General features: G+C 36.8%; 1 protein-coding gene and 1 pseudogene across 1 annotated transcript; both read right to left on the minus strand.

Annotated features, from left to right (window-relative positions):
- Window positions 1–3,901: 3,901 nt before the first annotated feature.
- Window positions 3,902–13,578, minus strand: LOC132135627 (transient receptor potential cation channel subfamily M member 6-like; annotated as a pseudogene).
- Window positions 13,579–18,148: 4,570 nt separating this feature from the next.
- Window positions 18,149–21,616, minus strand: LOC132139781 (carnosine N-methyltransferase-like). Its single transcript, XM_059548396.1, has 8 exons — window positions 21,416–21,616; window positions 20,336–20,531; window positions 20,026–20,192; window positions 19,800–19,940; window positions 19,311–19,489; window positions 19,106–19,219; window positions 18,914–19,017; window positions 18,149–18,809 (listed from the first exon to the last, which is right to left on the minus strand). Exons 1-8 carry the CDS (start codon window positions 21,604–21,606, stop codon window positions 18,633–18,635), a joined length of 1,269 nt encoding a protein of 422 aa, XP_059404379.1. The 5' UTR covers window positions 21,607–21,616; the 3' UTR covers window positions 18,149–18,632.
- Window positions 21,617–23,096: the final 1,480 nt, after the last annotated feature.

Consider the following 23,096-nt stretch of genomic DNA (forward strand, 5'->3'; position numbering starts at 1 on the left):
TAGCAAAGCATTTTTAAATACAACAACATTACCAGTCATCCACAGAGAAGTTTCACGTAACTCAGAATTGCTGAGCATACTTAACTTGCTTAAATCCACTGACTTTGTAAAATCTTAATGCAAGTGGTAAATGACAATCATCTTTGACTACTCACACTGCAGTATAGAACCACAAAATGCAACTACTGTAGAAAAACTAGTAGTTCTACAAGGGCAGTTTGGGTTTGGACCCTTTTAAATCCAAGGTAAATCTTATAAAGTACTATCTCATACCACCAGGTGGAGATACTGTGAGTGCTTTTCCCCTTCTCTTGACCTGCACTCACAGGATGTAAAGCCATATGTCAGTTTCTTATGAAGGAAAATATAAGCATACAAGCTAGGAGTTGACATGTGGGTCATTTTAGTATGTCTTGATGCATTAATATTGTGAAATGCACTTGAAATCACTAAACAATGAAGGATTAATAACTACAGATGGTATTGGTATTAAATACGTGCACAAATGAAGTCTGCTGAGAAGCAATCATTCTACCTGTTCAAGTCCTCCTACTTAACCAAATGCTCTCAGCCCAACTTTAGGGAATGTTTCCAATTCCTTCAGTTTCCTGTTCAAGACAATCATTTCTGGGTGCAATTTTTCTTGCCGCCCATCTCAGGGACTTCTCTTTTAATGTTTTCAATAATAATAAAAAAAAAGAGTACTATTTTAAAAAAAATATGGATGTTTTTAGGGAATAAAATACAATCACAGTGGTTTCTTCACATACAAAACCTACCCAGACAAGGCTTTGGTGTGCATGTGTGTGTGTATAAAGCGTATGCCCATTGTTGAGAGGTGAAACAAGCTTGACTGCGAATCAGGCCTCACCACACTGCATCGCTTGTTGCACGTCCCAGAAAAAAGCGGTGCCTGTGCTCCAAATTAAAATGTTGTAATTATTAAGCATCTCCTAAAATTAAATGGATTTTATGTAAGTTAGATTATTTATACAGAGCATAACTAAGCTGCTCTCTATTTCTATGCTCATTACAGAATATGGATTCAGTCAGAAATCATTTTAAACTTATGAAGGCTTTTTTTTGGTATTAGACTGTGAATTGAGGGCGAGAGGAATTTGTATCTATTTGAGAAGTTCAACACTGTTAGGTACTGTAGCAATAACTGGAAGCATTTACTACAGTCATCTTTGCATTCTAAGATTATTTTTATTTTATTATAATGATATTATTATTAGCCTATTGATGTTCAGTTACTCTTGCATGCTGGTTCATAATAATGAAACCTCTGGGCTTTTGTGTTTTGTTTTATGTGATGCTGATGGAGGGTGTGCAGTGGGGAGGGAGATGGAGTCGGGCTCGGGCTCGTTTTACTCTGAATGTTTCTGGGCTGGTGTTGACGGAACAAAACAAACCCTGTTCATTCTGTTCGCACACACAGACGCAAGAACGAAGTATTTCTTACTATGTAGGAATAAAGTTATGTAAAGGCATTAAAGGTCAAAACATACTCTACGCAAGTACGTGAACGCGGACGAAAGGTCGACTTTACTAATAGTTGCGCTTTTTCTATTACGGTCTGCTCATTCTTTGAAGTCCAATGCTATTATTTCGGAGCAACAGTTAGTTAACGTCTGTTTATAACAACTTACCTTAATGATAACATCTGGTTTATTGTCACAGACATCTGAATGTAGCTTTATCGCCCTCTTGAGGCTTGTTATCGCCGCTAGACCAACGCAAGAGCTCACGTTGGAGTGCGTTGACTAAGTGCTTGCGTCTGTGCATTTTTTTAAGTATGTTTCAGCCCTTACAGATTTGTTGATTAAAGTCCCTTATACTGTATTCCGCTAAACTAATGTGGATATATCAACTTGGCAAATACTATTCATATGCTTAAAATGAAGGAAACATGTTTGTATGTGGATTTGAGTGGTAGGCCTAAGCCTACGTTACCACAGATGGCTATTCTACTTTAGCTCCTACAACACTACTGATGCATACTAACGTTACACATTTCAGTTTTATTTTTTTTCCTTAAATATTTTAGTTAATTTATGAATCAGAATTTGTTTGTCTCCCTGGATGAAAAAAAAAAAAAAAAACGGCAAAACTGGTAGCATCTGTTACCAAAACCCTTAAGACTGTACTTAGTGTGCAGAATCTTTTTATGTAATAAATATGTAAACAATTTTTTTTCAAGTGCCATAGCTAGTGTGAAGTGATGCTGAATGGCATATGAGGCAGATGCTTTACTGTACAAGTTGTTTACTTGAGAAGCAATCAAAAAGTGGAATTCAGATGCAAGTGTGAATATTCAGACAACCAACTTGTTCATGGAGAACAGGCTCTGACTGACAGAACTTTAGCACATGTCCACAATACAAGTACAGCACATGTAGCGGGGGGGGGGGGGGGGGGGGCTGTTAATTTGCCAACAGTGTGAGTGTGTGTGTGTATGTACTGTATATGTGAGTTGGAGTATATAAGTGAAGTGTGAATAGCACTTTGTTTAATGGACTGAATATGCGTGCTTGTATTTGTATGATTCGGGGTGGCTTGAGCTTGATGTGCAAACATTGTGAAATGGACATGTAAAAGTACTGATTAATCGAGACCTAAAGTGTCTCCTCCATGTTGTACATACTAAGTGAAGGACTTAAGTGATTTTTGTTAAATTCTATATTTTACGGCTTTTGTAGACATTTCTTTGTGGCATAAAAAAAAATAAAGAAAACTTTATGGATGCAAAGTTGTCTTCATTCGATTTAATTTCATTCTTAATCAGTCTTGTGTTCAAGGAAAAATATTGAAACTTCCTTTATTTTAGGAGCAAAATGTGTAAAATAAAAATATTTCGCAAAAAAATTTTGATCTGTTTCTTATTGTAATTTGTTGTATGCTTAAATAATAATAAAAATAAATCACCAGGGGCTTAGGAAAAATAAACTTTGAACAAAAATAAAAATTCTTATAACCTTAAACAGTAATCTTATGAAATAAATTGACTTTGGAAGCAAAATTGCATGAGATAAGGCTTTTCCCAGTGGGGTGAGAAGAACTGAATCAACTGAAATAAATGCATCTTGTTTTTAATATGTTTAGTGTTTTTATTTGTATTTTATTTTTTACTTAAAAATGACAAAAATGCCAAATTATATTTTGCATTCATGGGGAGTTTACCATTAAACCATTAGAACTTCAAAAGGTACAGAAAGACATAAACTAATTAAAGAATAAAAAAAAAATGAAATGAAAAAATGTGATCACTAAAACATGAGTTACCTTATCTGTTGTACAAAATTGCATCAGCTGACCAACCCAAAAGTAAATGTTTTGTCACCTTGAGCAGCTCTTTAAAATATAATATATATATTATATATATATTCAGTCTGTGAAAACTCAAAATAGAGATTAGAGAATGAAATATGATGTGAACAAGCTGAAGTCCCCTGAGGTGTGGCTTCTGGTAATGTCTACTTCCAGGTCAGAGGTAAAAAATTGTGCTGCTCATCTCAAAGGCAGGAACTGACTTCCTTTGAATGCCACAACTCCTCAAATCTAAAAAGCCAAACACAATATACTCAGTTGTGATGCATATTCATAATTTATCACAGAGAGATGCTTTTCTTACGAACCGAAAATAAATTTGTGGATTGTACATTAATAATTTGTTTTGATTTGATGTGGTTCTTGGAGAGGACGAAGACGAATAAAAACAAAGCACCTTTGAAATATCAAACAAATGTGGCGGAGTCGTTTTTGTTTGTTTGTTTATTTTTTATCCCTGTACATCTGAAGCAAAGCCTCCCTCTTGATACAAACAACAGGCATCTCATATGTCTTCCATGACACAGTAATTAATATCTAATCAAAGTCAACACTCTCTAACGCACAAAGAACTATTAAATATGTAATTAAAGAAAACACTCCACATGCCACAAAGGAAACCACGCCCCTCTTCTGCATGCCTTTGGTGAAATCATTTCTGCCTCATTAGAATTTTTTTCTAAACCTTCAGGCTTAATTAGACGGCTTTTCCTGTTCATTTTGAAGTTTGCTCTTTTCAAACGAATTATCAAATCACTTCTAAAGTTGGAAACATGGAGGTATGCCATTTAGACGTATTTGCGAGAGCTGCCACTGCAGTGAGTGAAAAATAGAAGAGTATTGAAAGTTCAGCTCTCAACCTGTGACATGAGTGTTACCTCAGCTGAGAGACCGAGCTTCTTGCAGCAGGAGTTGCAGGTGTGATTGATAACAAAGCTCTGGATTGCATCACCACCCAAACTGGCAGGTCCAAACGCCATCTCTCCAAAGGACCTACAACTGGAGAAAACTTTACCTAGGAGCAGAGGAAGCAAATGCATTGAGAAGTACAAAATGTAGCAAATATATTTAAACATTTAGGACACTACGCATTTGTTGTACCTATAACTTTTATCATCAGCTCTGATCAGTGAGGGGTCTATGAGGTCTGCTTTCACACCTTCAGCCAAAAATAAAGATACAATTCATCAACTTTCCAAAAATAATAATAATAATAAATATAGCTGCAAGCAGCAATTACGGGGCCAAGCACTCCAGCAGAAAGTTAAGTAGCTAAGCGTCGCTTGAAGCATCACACGAAGTGTAACAATGAGCAAATAAAGCAATTTTAGGATTATTGTAATTAAAATGGCTAAAAACATTAATACAATCTCTACTAGCATGATTAGAGATTCTACTCTACTACTCTTGACCAATAGGTGGCGCTGTTATCAAATTTATGTGGCATGGTCAAAGTGAGGTGCCGATGACACATACAAAGTTTGGTGCAAATATGTCAAAGCGTTGCTGAGATACAGCCTCAAATGCATTTTGGCACCCTTCCAGCAAATTCGTTGATGCGCTAAATGAGAACTGTTTCGTATATCGACACGAAATCCATAACTTTTTGTCAGCATGGTCTGAAGATGATCCACGTCAAATTTGGTGAAAATCGGACTAACGGTCTCTAGGAGGAGTTCGAAAAAGTAGGTTTTCAACATTGATCAAAATGGCGGACAGGAAGTATGGCCAATTTTTGCATAATTGGTATCGATGCTCTCGGCATGACCCACAGAATATAGAGAGACGATTTTCATTTAAATAGCCTAATTTATTCAAATGTTATTAGCATTTTTGTGATATTTCATTATAACTCTTGACCACAAGGTGGCGCTGCCACCAACCTTTTGAGTACCTTCAGGGCACGGAGACGAATATTTTTGTAATTATTTTCGTAACGATACGATGCTGCGTTAAAAAAATACAGCATTTTAAAACATAATTCAAAATGGCCGACGCCTAAAATGGCCAACACGGGAAAATTGGATATCATACGACTCGACATGACTCACTGAATCTAAAGAGACCAGTTTTGTGATTTTTGGCCAAACCATTCAGAAGTTATAAGCCAAAATATGCCTTTTTCATATCTCCTGATCACTAGGTGGCGCTGCGTCAAAACACTGCAGGTAGTCTCAGGTCATGGTTACTATAACACACACCAAGTTTGGTCTCAATATGCCAAACCGTTGCCGAGATATAGCCTCAAGTGTATTTTTGCGTGCTTTTCGTCAAATTTGTTCACGTGTCATTCGAGAACGGTTGGATGAATCAACTTGAACTCCATAACTTTTTGCCTGCATGGTCTGAAGATGATCTGAGCCAATTTTCGTGGCAATCGGACTAACCGTCTAGGACGAGTTCAAAAAATAGGTTTTTCAAAAAATTGAAGATAGCGAAAAAACTAAACCTTGCGATTTTTGAATTTCGGGGGTTCATTCGACTTGGCATGAGCCAAGGATTCAGAGGAAAAAATTTCCATTTTCTGGCTTACGGTTCAAAAGTTAATAGCATACAAACATTGAAAGTTTGGACAAGTGGTGGCGCTAGAGAGTAGGAGTTAGAGACTTCAAATTTGCTATAGTTAATGTTGGGACTGTCCTCTATCAGTGTGCCAAATTATACAACTTTCCTGCAATCGGTTCTATGGGCTGCCATAGACTTGCGGCGGAAGAAGAAGAATAATAACGCCAACGATTACAATAGGTGCCTATGCACCTTCGGTGCTTGGCCCCTAATTACAGGCTTGTAGAGTAAGCCTATCTTATACCTTGTAGATCCAACACTAGCAGTTCCCTGTTGGTATACTTGTATGTCCAGTGAGAGAACGCTAGTATTGCTTCTTCCAGACCAGAGGAGGGTGAGATCTCCTCTCCAGTATTATTGTTGTATTTCCTGAAATGACCACCCATGTTCTTCTCAACAGTCAACCACTGACCGTAAGAGCGCCAGTTTATATGGTATAATCAACTTATTGTCATCATAATAACACAGAAAGGATTTATAATGCTGACCTTGCACAGTGCTGGGTTTCATTTGGTTGAATCGCTGCATGAGTTTCTACATGTCTATATGTCAAATTTTAATTTGTTCATATTTACATTCATATTTTTTTAAATCTTTTGGAATAAAGATACTTCTTACCATTTTTTAAAAACCTTTTTTTTCTAATTAAAGAATCTTAATCTGGTATTGGTATAGTGTTTTTTTTTTTTTTTTTTTTTTTTTTACAATCCTTTCATGTCAATCATGTAATGTGAGTTGACATAAAGATGGCTATGATGGTTCATATATAATTCACACAAACACATACTTACTCAGACCAATTCTTCCCCATTTGGACGCCTTTCTGTGCTTGTGCCACATTGAGCTGTGACAGAGTCATGTGACTGAGGAGAATGAGAGGGGGGGGCAGCCACGGCTTCTCCTGATATGTCATGATGTAACAATAGCGGTTGTATTTCCACAGCTTACGGGATATGGAGCTCATATCAAAGTAAACATTGCTGTGAAGTAAATAATAAGGCAAAGTAGGTTAAACCATCACAAAGCAACCAAGACTCAACAATATATCAACACAGACTCCTGCAACAATCTTCCACTCTGGATGTCATGGTGCATTTTAGTCCAACAACTCAACAGACCGAAGTACCATCACACTAGGAAACCAATGAAAATGTGTTATTGAATGATGCTTATGCCAAGTCATGAAGATGAAGTGCATACTTGAAGAATGCCCTGAATACATTGACCATGATAATGTACTGAACAAGAAGGTAGACGGCCTGTTGGAAGGGGTTGAGGAATGCTCCAGGGACACAGGTTTCAGGATTACTACAGGCTGTCAATACAAAAAGGGATGATCACAATAGGATATATCATAAAATATCTTACAAATGTTAATAGATAATAGTAATAATAGAGAAGATTGTATACAAGACATGAAGAGTGAACCATAACCTGACAACCAAGAAACAGAAGCTATGGGAAAAGGTTTATTCAAATCAGATGAACTGACCAGACTGAATGGTGTCCTTTTGACTCACTCACCATCAATCTCTCCATCATACACCTCTACAAAGATCATCCAGTAGGGCTGAAAGACTACATCTCGGAGAAGACTCCAGGACAGATCCTCATTTAGGTGACAGAAGAGACTTCCTGGACGTGCCAAAACTGACCGGCACAATCACCATAATGACTACGATATAAAACATGTTGCTCATCAGAAAATATTATGAAAAAACTGAGTTTACAAAAAACCTAACAAACCAAATGTTGCATGTATACTGTAATTATTTAGTGATACATTTACATTTCACACAATTTTGGTGATCATGGTCAGGTAGGGTCCTTCTTAGGGAATTTACTGGGCTACAAAACCCACACCTAGAAATCACATTATCATAACAGCATTCAACACAATATACTTAATATGTCAATCAGTGGCTCACAACTAGTGGGTTGTGAACCAGAATTAAGAAGTAGGCTTGTACTGAAAGGGTCATGAAATGCAGAGAAAAAAAATTCTAAATGCAAATATTAAAATGTAACTTACCACCATAGATGAAATCAAAGAGTACAGTACTGTTGCACAAATTAATCTGTCATTTGGTATCAACAAGCTAAATTAGACATAGGTAATCTATCTAAATATAAATAAATAATAAATGTCTGTGTGAAACCAGAATTTGACCACTGGAGCAGTATAGAAGTCATTCACCTTTCTGGTCCAGGGTCAAAGACATCTGCTCCCTCTCTCCTCATTACCCTGAATCTAGAAAAAAACCCACTGTCAATGTAAAATACACATTGTGCCATAAGAAGTGTGTGACATTTTGTAGGTTGGCAGCAATGTTTCTAACTCAAAGTAGAGATGCCACAATTTCAAGAAGCATCACTAGTTTAATAGGCTTTCATGCTACAAAAGCATAATTTGTTTGTAGTGTGTAAGCAGGAACGTGAATGTTTGTTACAGTGTGTAGTGTCTGCCTACATTCTTTACCGTATTTGTTGTCCCTTCTTGCTCTGATGCCCCAAGGTTTCCTGGGTCCCACCCAAACTGCAAGGCTTCCTGAGGCTGAGGAACATGGGACATCTCTGCCTTGCAAGTAATTTATGCATTCATATTTTAGAAAAATTATTGCATTCCTAGTCAAACAAGTATCTAATGTAGTTTACAAAATGGAAATGCTTATAATTAAATAATACACCACATACTAAACCTTTAAAAGCAACCAAAATCAACAGATAATTAGAAATCCCATATAAAACATACATGACATCACCCCGTAGCAGATCTGTACAGGTGGAGCTGGTGAAGGTGGAAGGTTCTGAAGAGCGCTGCAACTGCTACAGCAAGCACCTGCCAAGTATTTGAGCAGCAGGCTTACTGGCTGCTGATACAAAAAGAACCAATCAGCTGTGCCATGTGAATAAAATTTTCATTATGCCAGATTGAGTTAGAACCTATCAGCCTTCGCCATCTAGAGTTTCATGACAGAACACGGTATTAGTTCATCTACAGCTATGCTGCAGAAGATGAGCCATGTATGTAAGTTAGAACTTTAAAACATAGTCAACAAGCATCTCAATTCAACACACCTTGAACCAGGAGTTCTTATTCATGTTGAGCCGGCCCATCCACAACTTTGTGAGGAGCATCTGAGTGCAGTTGTGAGCCACAAAGAGCTTGAGCATTGAGGAGACATCATTTGCAGACAAGTGAAATTAGTCCAGTCCTTCATCTCCCAGGTCAGCAGTTTCATCCCCATGCACTCGTTCTTTCTGAAAGCCTGATCCAAGAGATCCACAGCCAACTGTCCAAACTCTCAATAAAGATCAATAAAATCACATTGCATTGTTTTTTTGTTGTTGTTGTTTTTTTTTTTTTATAGGTAGACAAGTTTCAAACTCAAAATATTTAAACATATCTTAATCTTTTGAGATTTGGTCACTTCTAATTGTATTACAAGCTGTAGAATGAGGAAAAATGCAAACTGACAGAGAGTTCTTCTTCAGCTCCTCGGACATGGTGTCACCCATATTGCTCTCCTTGGCTTCCACTGCCATAGCACAGTAAAGCGTGCAGGCCACAACCGCCCCGGCCATAGCCTGCTCTCCATGCTGCCACAGGAACATCGCCATCTCTTGCTGGTGCTTGAGCCCTGCCCACACAAACAGGCTGTTAAAGTATAGCATATAAACTTGGGGGTTGACTTGACGTCCTGAGGCATTACCACACACTCCTGCAAAGACACAATTCTGTCACCCTCCTATCCAAGTAAAAAAAAAAAAACCTAATTCAATTTCAAAAATAATTATCAATTAAAATAATTAAAATAATAATTAAAATAATTATCCAAATGAATCAGAAAGAAAGTAAACATTGGCTGGGCTATGGAAGCTCTTGTGTTAATATGTGCTTCTATAAGCTCCACCAATCAGGTATTTTATCACCATTCCAATGTCGATTAAAGATATCCTATAAACAGCAGGCAGACGATTCTACAAAAAACACAGAAAATGCTTATGGAAACACTTTTCAGGTCAAGGACCCCTTAGTGGATTGTACCCCTTGGTGGATCGAATAATAATATTGAAAAACACAGTAAACTTGTAACATTATTGCAATTACAAATGACTGTATATATATATATATATATATATATATATATATATATATATATATATATATATATATATATATATGTGTGTGTGTGTGTGTGTGTGTGTGTGTGTGTGTGTGTGTGTGTGAGAAAAGACAATTTCTTTCTGTGAGAATAAGCCTATTCTTCATTGTCATGTGATCCTTTAGAAATCATTCTAATATGCTGATTTGGTGCTTAGTTAATTAAGTTAGTAAATTATGTCAATTTTTCCACAAAAATTCTAACAATAATTGTCTGACTCCCTGTTGACTCCCACACAATGAAGAACAGAAATAGCTTCTAGGTTGTGCTTTATACTAACCTGTCTGGCATCCTCAGTGATGTGTCGAAAGAAATGATCTGAGGAGCCTAAAGCTATAAAATACAGATGTAGCCTACTTATAATAAGAAGGATCAGATATATGTGCTTATATCAGATACAAAAGCTTCATGTAACCGTTAAATGGGAATTAATCTGTTGTAGAGCTGTTCCAGACAAGAATTGGTCAAGAAGCGGCTCATGGTCATGCCTTCTCAATCAGCAGCTTCACAAAACTGAGACAATCCATTAACAATGCATCCTACATGGTCTGCTCCAAATGCAGCACTGGATTATACACATCTGTTCTAACTCATAAATACATGATTCCTGGCTGTAAAATCACAACTGGACCTGCCACTGTTGCCCGTACACCTACATCTACGAATGTTGTCCTTCGCTACATCAGCTCTGTCCCAGGCCAACGTGATATTTACCTGCTCCTCAGGGGAAGCTCTGGTACCTGTATTTTAATTAATCCAACATTTAATTCATATGATAACATTATTACATACCTCTCAGTGATGTAATCGGGATCGCAGCATCTGCCTCTTGAAGGTCCTCAGAATCAGAATCAAAAAGAGTGATCTAAAATGAAAAATTGTCTAAGTTTCCGTTTAAAGGTTAAAAGTTCCTGATTAAAAAAAATCAGTCCATAAAGAAAAACAAATTTTAACCAACACAGATGGCCAGCATTAAAACAGATTTGTAAACTAGTGGCACTGCTGTTGTGTCATGTTCAGTATAGCCAGCAGTTATTTAAACCACCAGGCTCTCATGCCAATATATAAATGCATGTAACTCTAGAAGACACCCAGAGGATATGATCTTCTCTTAACATGCCTTTGGCATTTCTTCTTCACATGAGTGATTCATACCCAATCAAAGAATCTGTGCGCCTGGGGACCAAATTAATCCCTTCTACTCGATTAATATGGAAATATTTTTCATGCACCATCATTCCAATTATTCTGTTCTCTCTCAATTTAGAAGCTCAGAGATGTGGGATGGGTGTGGTAAACTACAACATTCTGTTTGATGGAGGCTTAGCATCAGAGTTATCGGCGTAGTGACAGAGACCGATACACAGCAGTGTTTACCGCCAAGTAGGAGAAGAGAGGAAGAAGATAGGAGAAGAGGAAACAGCCAGAGAAATGCAGAAGTGGATTTGACTATGTTGCACTAGTTTCACAGCTTAGAAGACAAGAACTTTGCTGATGAGTGTGGAGTTCAAGATTAAGTGAGGACTGAATGGTATTTCTTGAACTGACGATTATAATTTGCAACTAATCTGAATCTCCTGAAATCATGACAGTGGAAATTTTTTCATTTTTTGTTTTAGTTAAAGGGTTAGTTCACCCAAGAATGAAAATTGGTCCATTTTCTACTCACCCTCGAAGCATCCTAGGTGTATGTGACTTTCTTCTTTCAGAATAACTGGAGTTATATAAAAAATTTCCTTGGTCAGGAAAGACGTGACACGTTCAGAAGACGTGATATAAGTGCACGCATCTTTAATAAAATGTCCCTCACACGGCTCCAGGGGTAAATAAAGGCCCCCTGTAGCGAATCAATACATTTTTGTAAGATAATTATCCAGACTTCAAACGCAATACACTTTTTTTCTCACTTACTGTAGCAATCTACTGTGTGAACTATGCACAATTCTATATCATAAATGCACTGTTTGGCATAAAAACATCTTCAAAAAAGTTTGCAATAAAGTTATTCATCCTTATATGCACCAACCTTGGCACGCCTGGAAGTCCAGTGATCCAAAAGCATCAGTGGAGCTGACGCTGGTGTGTCGCAGCACTGACCACTCCTCCTCATCAGTAGAGTCAGGTCCAGGGCAAGCCAGAGTAAGGACCCACATGATCAGCTTCCCACAATAACATCTGAGGAAAGAGATGACATGAGCCAAGATGAATGTGAAAAGAAGAGAGATAAAGGTATGGAAGCTCGTTTTCACATGTAATACAAAAAAAGTAAAAAGTGTGATGTTTTATCTTACAATTCAGTTTCTCGCTATTAAAAAAAAGTCAGGAGGATGCAAATCTTGCAATTCTGTGTATTTTTTTTCTCAGAATTTTGAGTTAACATCTCGCAAATGGAACAAAAAAAGGAATAAAAAAGGTAGCAGCAACTTTTTATTTCAGAAATCTGACTTCTTTTTCCAGAATTGCAAGAAAATTTTAAACTGTACCCTATTTTCTATGTTCACGGAAATAAAGCTGAAGTAAAGTAAAATAAATATTACATAAAAATAAGAAATGTTGCAACAAATTGGCAACAAACTCAAATAAAATAAGTTGAATCTGAAGTATTAAAATGGTCAAAAACTGAATTGGTAAATAGAATTATTTTAAAAGGTAATAAAATGACAAAAACACATTACAACATTTTTAAAACTGAAACTAAAATGAAAACTAAACTGAAACTATGAAATTAATTCAGAATATTTAAAATAAGATAATAGTATATAAATAATGCTAAAATAACACAGATGTGGTCATAAAGAAATACAGATATACATAAACTCTCTTAAAGAAATACAGATATACATAAACTTTACACATCTGAGTTAAGGCTTCTCTGTGCCTGCTTAAAATTCTGCATAAAAACCAGATTAAGTTATGCCTGCTCTGACCCACTTCAGCACCTGTATATCAAAGTATACAGTTATAAAATGTATTTAATTATGACATCTCTGATAGGCATTAAACTGTCTTATGTAAAGACAACTAAAATCGAAACCACTTCAAAAGTGCCTCTGTGCCACTTTTGCAGGGTAAATTTGGCATTTTATTATTTCGTTATTTTCACAGATATAGCCTACATACACTCTTATATTGTGTGTGTGTGTGTGTGTGCTCTTGTTTTTGTGACATATCAGGACACAACTCTGTATAATGACATGTCCCCATTTTTCAGAACGCTTCTAAATCATACAGAATTAGTTTTTTTGAGAAAGTAAAAATGCACAAAGTTTCCTGTGAGGGTTAGGGTTAGGTGTAGGGTTGGTGAAGGGCCATAGAATATACCGTTTGTACAGTATAAAAACCATTATGCCTATGGGATGTCCCCACTTTTCACAAAAGCAAACGTGTGTGTGTGTGTGTGTGTAATGCAACATACCATTACTAATCAAATCTCCTTCAGAGCTGAGTGAGCCAGTCAAGGAAAAAAGGAACAAAAAATACAACACAGCCTATTAATGTTATTGCAATCATACGTCATACAGGAACAAAAAAAAAATTCCTTTTCCCTAAAGACACATTTACCACAATTGAGTTGAAAAGCATAGCGGAGGCATTTTTATTAAGAATTTCTCCATAAAATTTAACAAAGTTTTATTATTTTTGTTATTAATTAACACTAAGGACTTTTTTTTAAGACTCTTTTAAAAATACTTCACATTTAAAAAAAAAAACTTGCATTAATGTGAGATGGAAAATTATGTCTATACATCCAGAAATTATTAGGTGAAATTACCAGGCACAGATGGGAAACAAAATTCCAAACTTAAAATCACTGTTGCCAACTTAGCGATTTAGTTTTTCAATCTACCCTATCAACTTTTTTTTTTTTTCAAAAAGCACCTAGCAATAAATGTAGTTATTTTTAAAAAGTTTTTTGGCAACATATAGCAACTTTTTTAAAGTGACTCAAATGAGGCACATATTTTCATCTAAATTACATGAAAATAGGAAACCATTGAACATATAGCCAGCCAAACAGCACATCAACCTGGAGAGAGCTGGAGAAAGATAACAGTACAAACATCCAATGTGCATAAAGTTGCTAGTTCCAATTAGTCAATAATAAATGCACATTTATGATACAGCATGTTATTAGCTTGTATATATAACCCTAACCCCTAAAGGTACTAGCCATTTTCTGCCAGGATGTTATCCTTTAAGTTGTAACCCTGTTACGTTAAAACACAAAATGCAGTGTGGAATTTAAAAACACAGGTAAAACACCTGCAAAATGGACGCTGCACGCTGTGCAGACGGAGCTAGAATGGCAGACAAACATCAACTGCATGATAATCATCAAACATAGCTGCAAATAGCAGTCATTTGGTTTATTTGCATATTTAAGCTCACGATCACTCGCATTTAAAATAAAACTATAACTACTGATATAATTAACACCAGTTTGTATGTACATTAAAGAGTAACTAAACCCTAAACCAAATTTTTTTAGTTAATGATCTATAAGAATGGGGCTTTATTAGTGCTGTTCATTGATTCGAGTAACTTTTTTGACATTTGAGTATAAAGTGTTTTAATTCTACAATATATGGTGTAAAAACGTGTGAGTGCTGCCCTCTTCAGGTTGAACGGTGGCTACTGCAGTTGATTTTTCCTATTGGATGTTGCGGTGAAGTGAAGTGACATTCGGCCAAGTATGGTGACCCATACTCAGAATTTGTGCTCTGCATTTAACCTATCCGAAGTGCACACACACAGAGCAGTGAACACACACACACACACACTGTGGACACACACCCGGAGGAGTGGGCAGCCATTTATGCTGCGGCGCCCGGGGAGCAGTTGGGGGTTCAGTGCCTTGCTCAAGGGCACCTAAGTCGTGGTATTGAGGGTGGAGAGAGAACTGTACATGCACTCCCCCCACCCACAATTCCTGCCGGCCCGGGACTCGAACTCACAACCTTTCGATTGGGAGTCCGATTCTCTAACCACCAGGCCACGACTTCCCCAAGTGACGTAAGCGGTGGCAGGTGACGTAAGCGGTTTCCAGCTCACCACGCCCCTTGGTACGAGCTACCACGCCCTTGGCAGTATAAAACCATCAAAATCACTGTAGTGAGTCAGGAGCTGGAATTGCGAGTATTGGTAACGACCAGGATAGACTATTATGGCATCTATTTAGCATAGCAATTATATAGTTATTTAGATCTTCAAGTTAGCGTAGATTTATCTGTATTTAGTACAGTGGTCAGGATGGTACGGAGGTGTGTTGCTGGTTGCTACAGCACTGCTGGACTGCATAGTTTACCAGCAGACTTTAAAATTAAGCGCCAGTGGTTGCATGCATTTGGCCTGGAAGACCGCAAGTTCCCGCCTAGAGCTCGAGTGTGCAAACTGCGTTTTACACGGGATTGCTTCTCCAATGCAATGGAGGTGGAAATGGGCTTCTCCACACAGCTCGCGCTGAAAAGCGACGCGGTGCGGGAGGTAAGACCGCAGTTTGAGCCAGCGGCTCGAATTGATATGAACAGACACCTCGACACCCTCCACTTCAGGTAAAAGTGGGGGAGAAAAGTCCTCTACTTCAAATGATCGCTCTGTTGCAAAGCTACTTGCGTCATTACAGTCACTCTCCATTTTAGCGTCTCTGACAGCAGCTGTCAATCAATCCGTCACTGCGAGTCTCAGGATCACGCCACACTCGCTCAGCCCCGCCCCTCGGTTCGTCCCCTCTATCTCCGCTGTGATCTGCCCACTTTTCAGCATTTTTCAAATATAGTCAGTGGGTGGAGTCAGGCTCTGAGCAGGGGTTTAGTTACACTTTAAATTGTTTCCCACTGTTATAGCGCCTCCTTCTGTCAAAAACCGAATGAAACATTTGCTTGCTTTCGAGTTTCAACAGACCCGCCAAGTTTACTGACAGTTTGATGTTAATCATATCGAATATCTTATGAAATCGCATTGGCTGATAACTGCCATTATTTTTTAGATATTTAGTTGTCCATATAATAGGGCCTCATATATCAGTTTATATCAAATACATGGCATAAAAGTAAAGTATGTCGATCATGCCAACAATTACATATTTAGATTTTTATTTACTGAGGAACTCAGTACTCAGGAATTATAGCAAAAAAATAAGTAACTAGTAACTAATTAAATTTTTTGAATAACTACCCCAACACTGTTCAAAAGTAAGAATTATGAAATCAGACAGGTCAAAGACGTTGCAAGATAATATCAAGTATAAAAAATACATTTTATTGCTTTTGAGCAATTTTAGCGATTATGATTCCGGTCACTGGAACAAACAAAGCACTTGCTGTCTCTACTAAGATCTGAAGCAGCACATACTGTTGCCAAAATGATAATGTTATTCAGACGAAAAGAACAAAGCCCTAAAGTTTACAAAAAAACAAAACACCTACAAAATATACTTAATGAATACCATAAACATAAACAAATCTGGCTCAGTCCAAGCAAAAGAAAGGTTTGCGTCACCTTGACATATAATTGCTTTCACAGCAATACTGAAAAACAAAACAAAAAAAACACCTTAAATGATTAGTCAAATATGCTTTCAAATTTCTGAACACTTGACCTCTGTAGGACAGGAATACGAGGTCATGTGACCATGTATTTGCACCAGAATGGAAGCTTCTGCTGGAGGCCTTCACACTGTACACATCACAAGACTGTGTTATGTTCATCTAGTGCAGACCAGGGGGAATCATCTCATCATATCCAGGCAGGTAATTTTGCAACACCTATACAACATCTTAACAAGAATGTCATTGTGTGCATTAGGGATCTCCTCACATTTCCATTGCCTCCAAGTCTTTGGTGGAAGTGGCTATGTAGGAGCCAGCTGAGGGTTCAGTCTCCAGGAGAGAGAGATCTAACTCAGGCAGTGGAACCCGCCAGAACTGGAAGGAATTGAACGGAGAGAGGTCCTCATCTGTGTGCATCACCTATAGTGGGACACAAACAGAGCTGAATTTCCAAAGCGTTTACTATAGCAACAACCTGCACCAACAAGGGTGAAGTTAAATAAACTATGCTAATTATACTTAAAGTACCATTTAAAATCTTAAAGTTAAACAGAAATTTAGAGAGAAAAAACTAAGTTGGGTCGAATAGATATAGATAGATGGATAGATAGATAGATAGGTAGAAATAAAACAATGGATGTACATATACTTATATAACATATAGCTTATATAAACCCACGTATAGCTAAGTCTTACTTTACATATAATTAAGATAAGCAGAAGTGTCTGTCTACCATCAAAGCATTGCACATGCCTATTGAAATATATGTATACTGATATCATAGTGTTCACGTAACGTTAGCGCCACCACATGTTCATCGTTGCACATTATTCTACCTGCTGCCACACACCACGAGTTTGCGCTGAGGTGCTTGTACTAGTTCGTGTGAAACTTTACCTTGTCTCCTGCAGTAATGTTATTCCCTTCGTCTGTCAGTTTTTTTGACTCAGTCTGAAGCGCGCGAGATGACCGTCGCGTGACCGGTCTACCAGCATCATCATCATCATCATCTTCGAATGTTCTAGACTTGCATGCTTTCCTGTCTCCCAGCACTGAATTAACCTTGTTTAAAGCCACTTTTCTCGGTAGGTTATCGGTATCCAGTGAATCTTCGAGATAGCTCGGTCTTTTCCTGCAGCGTTGTCCAGCCACTGATAATAATAACGTGGATGGATTTGCGTTTTGGATCACGTTCACACCTCCGACAGGTTTGTCTTTATCGGAGAGAGAACGGAAACATCTTTTATGGAGGACTTCGGGAGGCAAAATGTTCTCTGCTCTCCGTTTGGTCATGATGTATGCGACCAGACGTATTCAAAGCTTAGCTTCTATAAAAGAGCATTTTTTTAACGTACGCACTACGCAGAGGTTTAATTTCTCAGTTGTTTACGACAGTTGTGCATCTGAAGATGAGACGCTTGTTTGAATACAGCGCCCTCTGTGGCCAGAGAGGTCGAACAACAACGTCATATTTTATTCACTACCTTCCAAACAATTACTGTGGACTTTGTGGGTGAATAATAAACAGAAGCCAATGCTTAGAACAAACGGTCATGCTTTTGAAAAAATTATTCCCATTTTCTTGACTGTAAAAGTTTTATTGCCGTGTATATGTACAAGATCATGAAAAATCAGTTTAAAACAACTTTATTTTAGTGCTGCCAACTAGTACAATTTGATGGTCAACATTTTTCCTAGGAGAGGCTGAAATAATTGTGCAAGATCCAGAGCAGGCTCAAATTCAGACTGTAAATATGATTTGGACATAGAAACTCTGATAATGTAAATAATTGCAAGAAAACACTGAAATGTATGTCTGAAGCAGCAACGAAAACCTGAGGAATTCGAATGCAAAGCACCAAAACATAACATTTTTGGTAAATATAAAGATAATTCAGCACATAACAAAGCTCCAGTCTTGCTGTATTACCAGGAATATGCTATAATGATTAAAAGCATCAGTTTATTATTGGGCCATACTGTATGTCTGAGAATTCGTCCAGAGCTTCTCTCTTTTAAATGTCATGTTGAGCTTGTTTTCTGTAAAGAATCCTCAGTCTGGCCGTCTTTAGGTGTCTGATCTCCGTTGATCAGCTGTTCTGCAGGTTTCCGTATGATAAAAAAGACACAGTCATAAAGGTACTTGAGCATGGAGCGGTCGTTCTCGGTGTACGTGCTGGGAACAGACTCTCTTTCCAGCTGTGGAAAGAAATACAGTAATACAGTTTATAAAAACAATTTACTGTTAAATAAAAAATAGCTTGCAGGAAAAATGAGTTTAGATATACAGATTAACTATTTACCTCCAGGACAAATCCATATTTTAAAATGACAGCCTTTATTTCCTCATAGCTCAGCTCAATGGACAATTCATTGGCCATATTCTCATAGTGATAAAGAAGTGGACCTTTGAGAATAGATACAAAAAGCTTTCAACCACACCTGTGATTAGATTAAATTTTACTGAAAGTGATTCTGCAGAATCTGTGACTTACCCAAATTTATCCAGACACCACCAGGTTTTAGAATATTCCAGATGGTTTCAATGTAATCAAGAACATTGTGGGCGGTGTCAATGAAGAAACAAGTAGCAACACAATCCCACATTTCTGTACGGAAGATAAAACTTGAAATGTTACAATTTCAGATGTGTAATTGTCTCCACATGCAAATTATAATTAAAATAAGACACAAACTCACCAGGTTCACTGTATACTTCCTGGAAGTCTCCAGCGACCATAGAGAAGTCGGAGTCTGCGGGGAGGCTCTGTGGATTGACATCTGGAAAGGACACAGGTCTTGTCTGATCTGAGGACATTTTGTTATTACTGAACTGGTGAATCCAGGGATACAGAGTCAGCGCATTTTCCTTATCACACCTGAGAGACAAATTATCAGTTAGCTTCCTCGTTAATACAGATGTCATATACTATTCTGATTGCTTTTCATTTGTAGTCAGTATTGTGATATGCACAATCCTAGAAGTTCAACCAGAAATTAAAGTTCTAGTGTGTTTTACCATATGCCTCCAAGTTAGACAATTTAACATGTCACTAATACTTAATAGAGGCAGTTCCCCAAGTTTAGAGAGAGAAATTTAATAAATATAAATATATCTATTGTTCTGATATGTCATAATTTTGATGTGAACAGTTCTACTTAAATTGTGAAGATGTTAATGTGGTGTACCTGTTCAGAACAAAGTTAGAGGAAAAGAGCATGAAGAAACTCCACTCGTTGCCTTGGCACGAATAGCCCAGATGAGCGATTTCCCATGCAAGCCGACCCAGACCCGACCCTGGCACTAACACTCTGACCTGAGACACATCACTGTAGACAGAAATATCACCAGGAGTCTGATTCACTTCTTTATCTTTATAAATTGAAAAGTATATGTTTATCAAAGTATATTTACCACTGGTCAGGAGGAAACAGTCTCTGGATCTCTTCTATAATAGGTTTATAGCAACTGTCCCTTTCAGCCTTTCCTGCTTCACTCCAGTCACGGACAAACTGCTTTATGGTTGACTTCAGCTTGTCCATGTCAAAAGTCGTGGAGGGCCGCACCTTCCTTGGGTCACCCTTTGAAAAGCAGGGAAAACATTATAGATGAATAGCCTCACTAAAACTAACAAAGGAAAAGAAAAAACACACTTCTGTCATCACAAAAAACAAAACAACAGCATTATTAATTGTAAGACCTACAGCCACTGATTGCCACCTACATCCTGTCCATATTCCATGTTCTCAAACATATGGAGGCAGTTGTGCACTATGGCCTGCAGCACCTCTTGGTTTCGGTCGACACAGTAGCGTATCTTGTTCAGATTGGGAAGGAAGTTTGTCAGAAGTTGCTGGTGGTGATCTGGAAGGCATCGGAACTGCCGCTCGGCTCGGTTCACACGTTCATAAACATGAATTCTGAACACAGTGGAATCCATTAAATATATTGAGGATAGAGGGAAAAGTTAATTAAATTAAATAAATAAATAAATTAATATGTTGATTTTAGAATAAATTAAATAAGGTTTAATGGACCAGGGCATTATCTTTAAATTTCAAATGAAAACTTTATCAGCAGTCGGGTTCATAACAGAATTTTATAAAGATATTTTTCATTTTAACCCTCTGGTGTTGTTCAGTCATTTTAGACCAAAAAAATGAATAAATAAATGTTTTAAAATTTTCAAAATTGCTACTTCATCGGAATGGCACGACACTTGATGACTTTTATGGCAGTCGTTTTGTGACCACACAAAAATAAATAAATTAATATTATTATTAATAATAATAAATCCTGTACTTTTCAAATATATATATATATATATATATAAGCCTTTACAAAAATATATACGCCTTTTATATAGCTATATAGTAGCTAAACCATGGAATTGCAGATGTTTTTCTTTTTTACTCCCACCAGATGGCACACATCTGCCTTCAAAAACTGTACTTAAAAGACATTGTCTCTATTTTAACTTGATCGAAAAGTAATATAAAAAGAATAGACTTTTTATTATTATTTTCAATAGGAAAATTTCTTATAATTATTGCATACATATTAATTAGTATCATAAAACTCTCATAATATAAAATAAAAAATATATATTATTGAACAAAAATATATTACATTGATTTTACACGGATAATGAAAAAAAAGTGTTCGTTCACGTTTGAACGCCAACGACACAAGTGTCACCCCAAATGAACAATGCCATAGGGTTAAATAATATAAAAGCTTAAATAAAGAACAGTGGCTGCGTGGAGCAGATGGGACTTTGATGGTCCAGCAATCAAGTGTTTACCTGTAGTATTTAAATGCATTGATGACTTTCCAGAAATGTTGTCTCTCTAATCGCGCATCTTCCTCTGGGGAACATTTAATCCTCTCCCGATAGTTGTAAAATACCTCTGGTTTGGAAGCAGGGACTGTTTCATCCGCGCTGTCAGCCATTGCCGTACACCGTAGGGGTAAGTAATCAACAATCGACAGCATTGCTGAATACAGGGAAGATAATGGATCCCGCACAGTCGATTCGTGGGTTCGGCTTGACGTTGTTCGGTGTGTAACGTTAGTGTCAAATACAGACTCTGTGAAAAGATATTTTTGTATAAAGTATCTGTTTTATATAACGATGCCATACAACTCAACCTATGTTGTGTATCATTTAATAGAATTATCGTTAAAAGGCATTTTTTTTGGTCATCACAGATGTAGCATGGTGTTTAACAATATATTCCCAATATATTCCCAAGCAAAACTGGATAAAACTCTTGAATTTAAAGAAAAAAATACATATTAATGATATTAATATATGAATGATATTAAGATATTAATTATATGAATATATTATTCATGATATTAATATATTAATGGTATTTCGATATTTATGCCTATCATTATGACGTGTAGGGGCAATAGAAAAAGTCTTTTGACATTAAAAAGAAAAGCTACATACCAGTTTTTTTGTAACTTTCTTAAATTTACTAAGAGAAATATAGAAACACATCACGTTTTCACAGGTCTCTTTAAAACTTTCACCGCCATACAGCCCAAACTTTTGTTTCAGATGTATATACTTATCTATGGATATGCCACCATCAGTGGGACGATGAAACTGGACAGATATATAGGTATAATCATGTTGGTTTTGATGGAGAGGACTATGAGACTGCATTCAGAGGAAAAAAATAAATTATTTGTCCCTCTACATTTACATGTATTAATTTAGACAGAAGCTTTTACCCAAAGTGACTTACAAATGAGAATAATTCAAGCATTAATGTTTAACTTAAGTAGAAGTATAGTTACTGTACTAAATTTCAATTGAGTGTTAGAACAATTCTGCTTCCTGACAGTTATAGGTCAATAATTTCTTCCTCTACAGCTGTATTTATTGTGAAATTGGTCATGGTAAATTTAGAAATTTAGAAAACAGCCCTTAAGACATGAATGTTCTTTATAATGTCATGCCTTTTCTCACAATACAATCTGGGCCTCTTAAATGAAAATACGTAGTTCCTTTATATTTTAGGAAGCAGGTTCATAGCAAGGCAATCACATGTGGGCATCCTTGGTATAAAAACCTCTGTCTTAGACTTTCTAAAAATTGAAATACCTAAAATCCTGTTGGTTGTTTTGTTTAGTTTTTCTCTGTAAATGTGAATTTTATTTTTTGTTTGTCTGTTTATTTTTTTGCAGGATACACCATTATGCCAATAGGTGGCGACAAGTGACCGTCTTTTTTTATCATTAAATCATTTAATGATAGTAGATTCAATGACAAGCAGTAGATAAGCATTTATGTTAGCATTTTGCTTACACGCCATTTAAACGCAACAAATTAAATTGGAAGTGAAATTTTAAAAACCATTTATGAGAAAAATCAGATCAGATCTTTTGTATTCTATTCAGAAACGTGATCATGTGTGATAGGATGGAATGAATTAATAATTAAAAATCTTACTGATTCCATAGTGATGAGA

The sequence above is a fragment of the Carassius carassius genome, chromosome 4 (genome assembly GCF_963082965.1).
Source record: "Carassius carassius chromosome 4, fCarCar2.1, whole genome shotgun sequence".
In the NCBI taxonomy this organism is placed as follows: domain Eukaryota; kingdom Metazoa; phylum Chordata; class Actinopteri; order Cypriniformes; family Cyprinidae; genus Carassius; species Carassius carassius.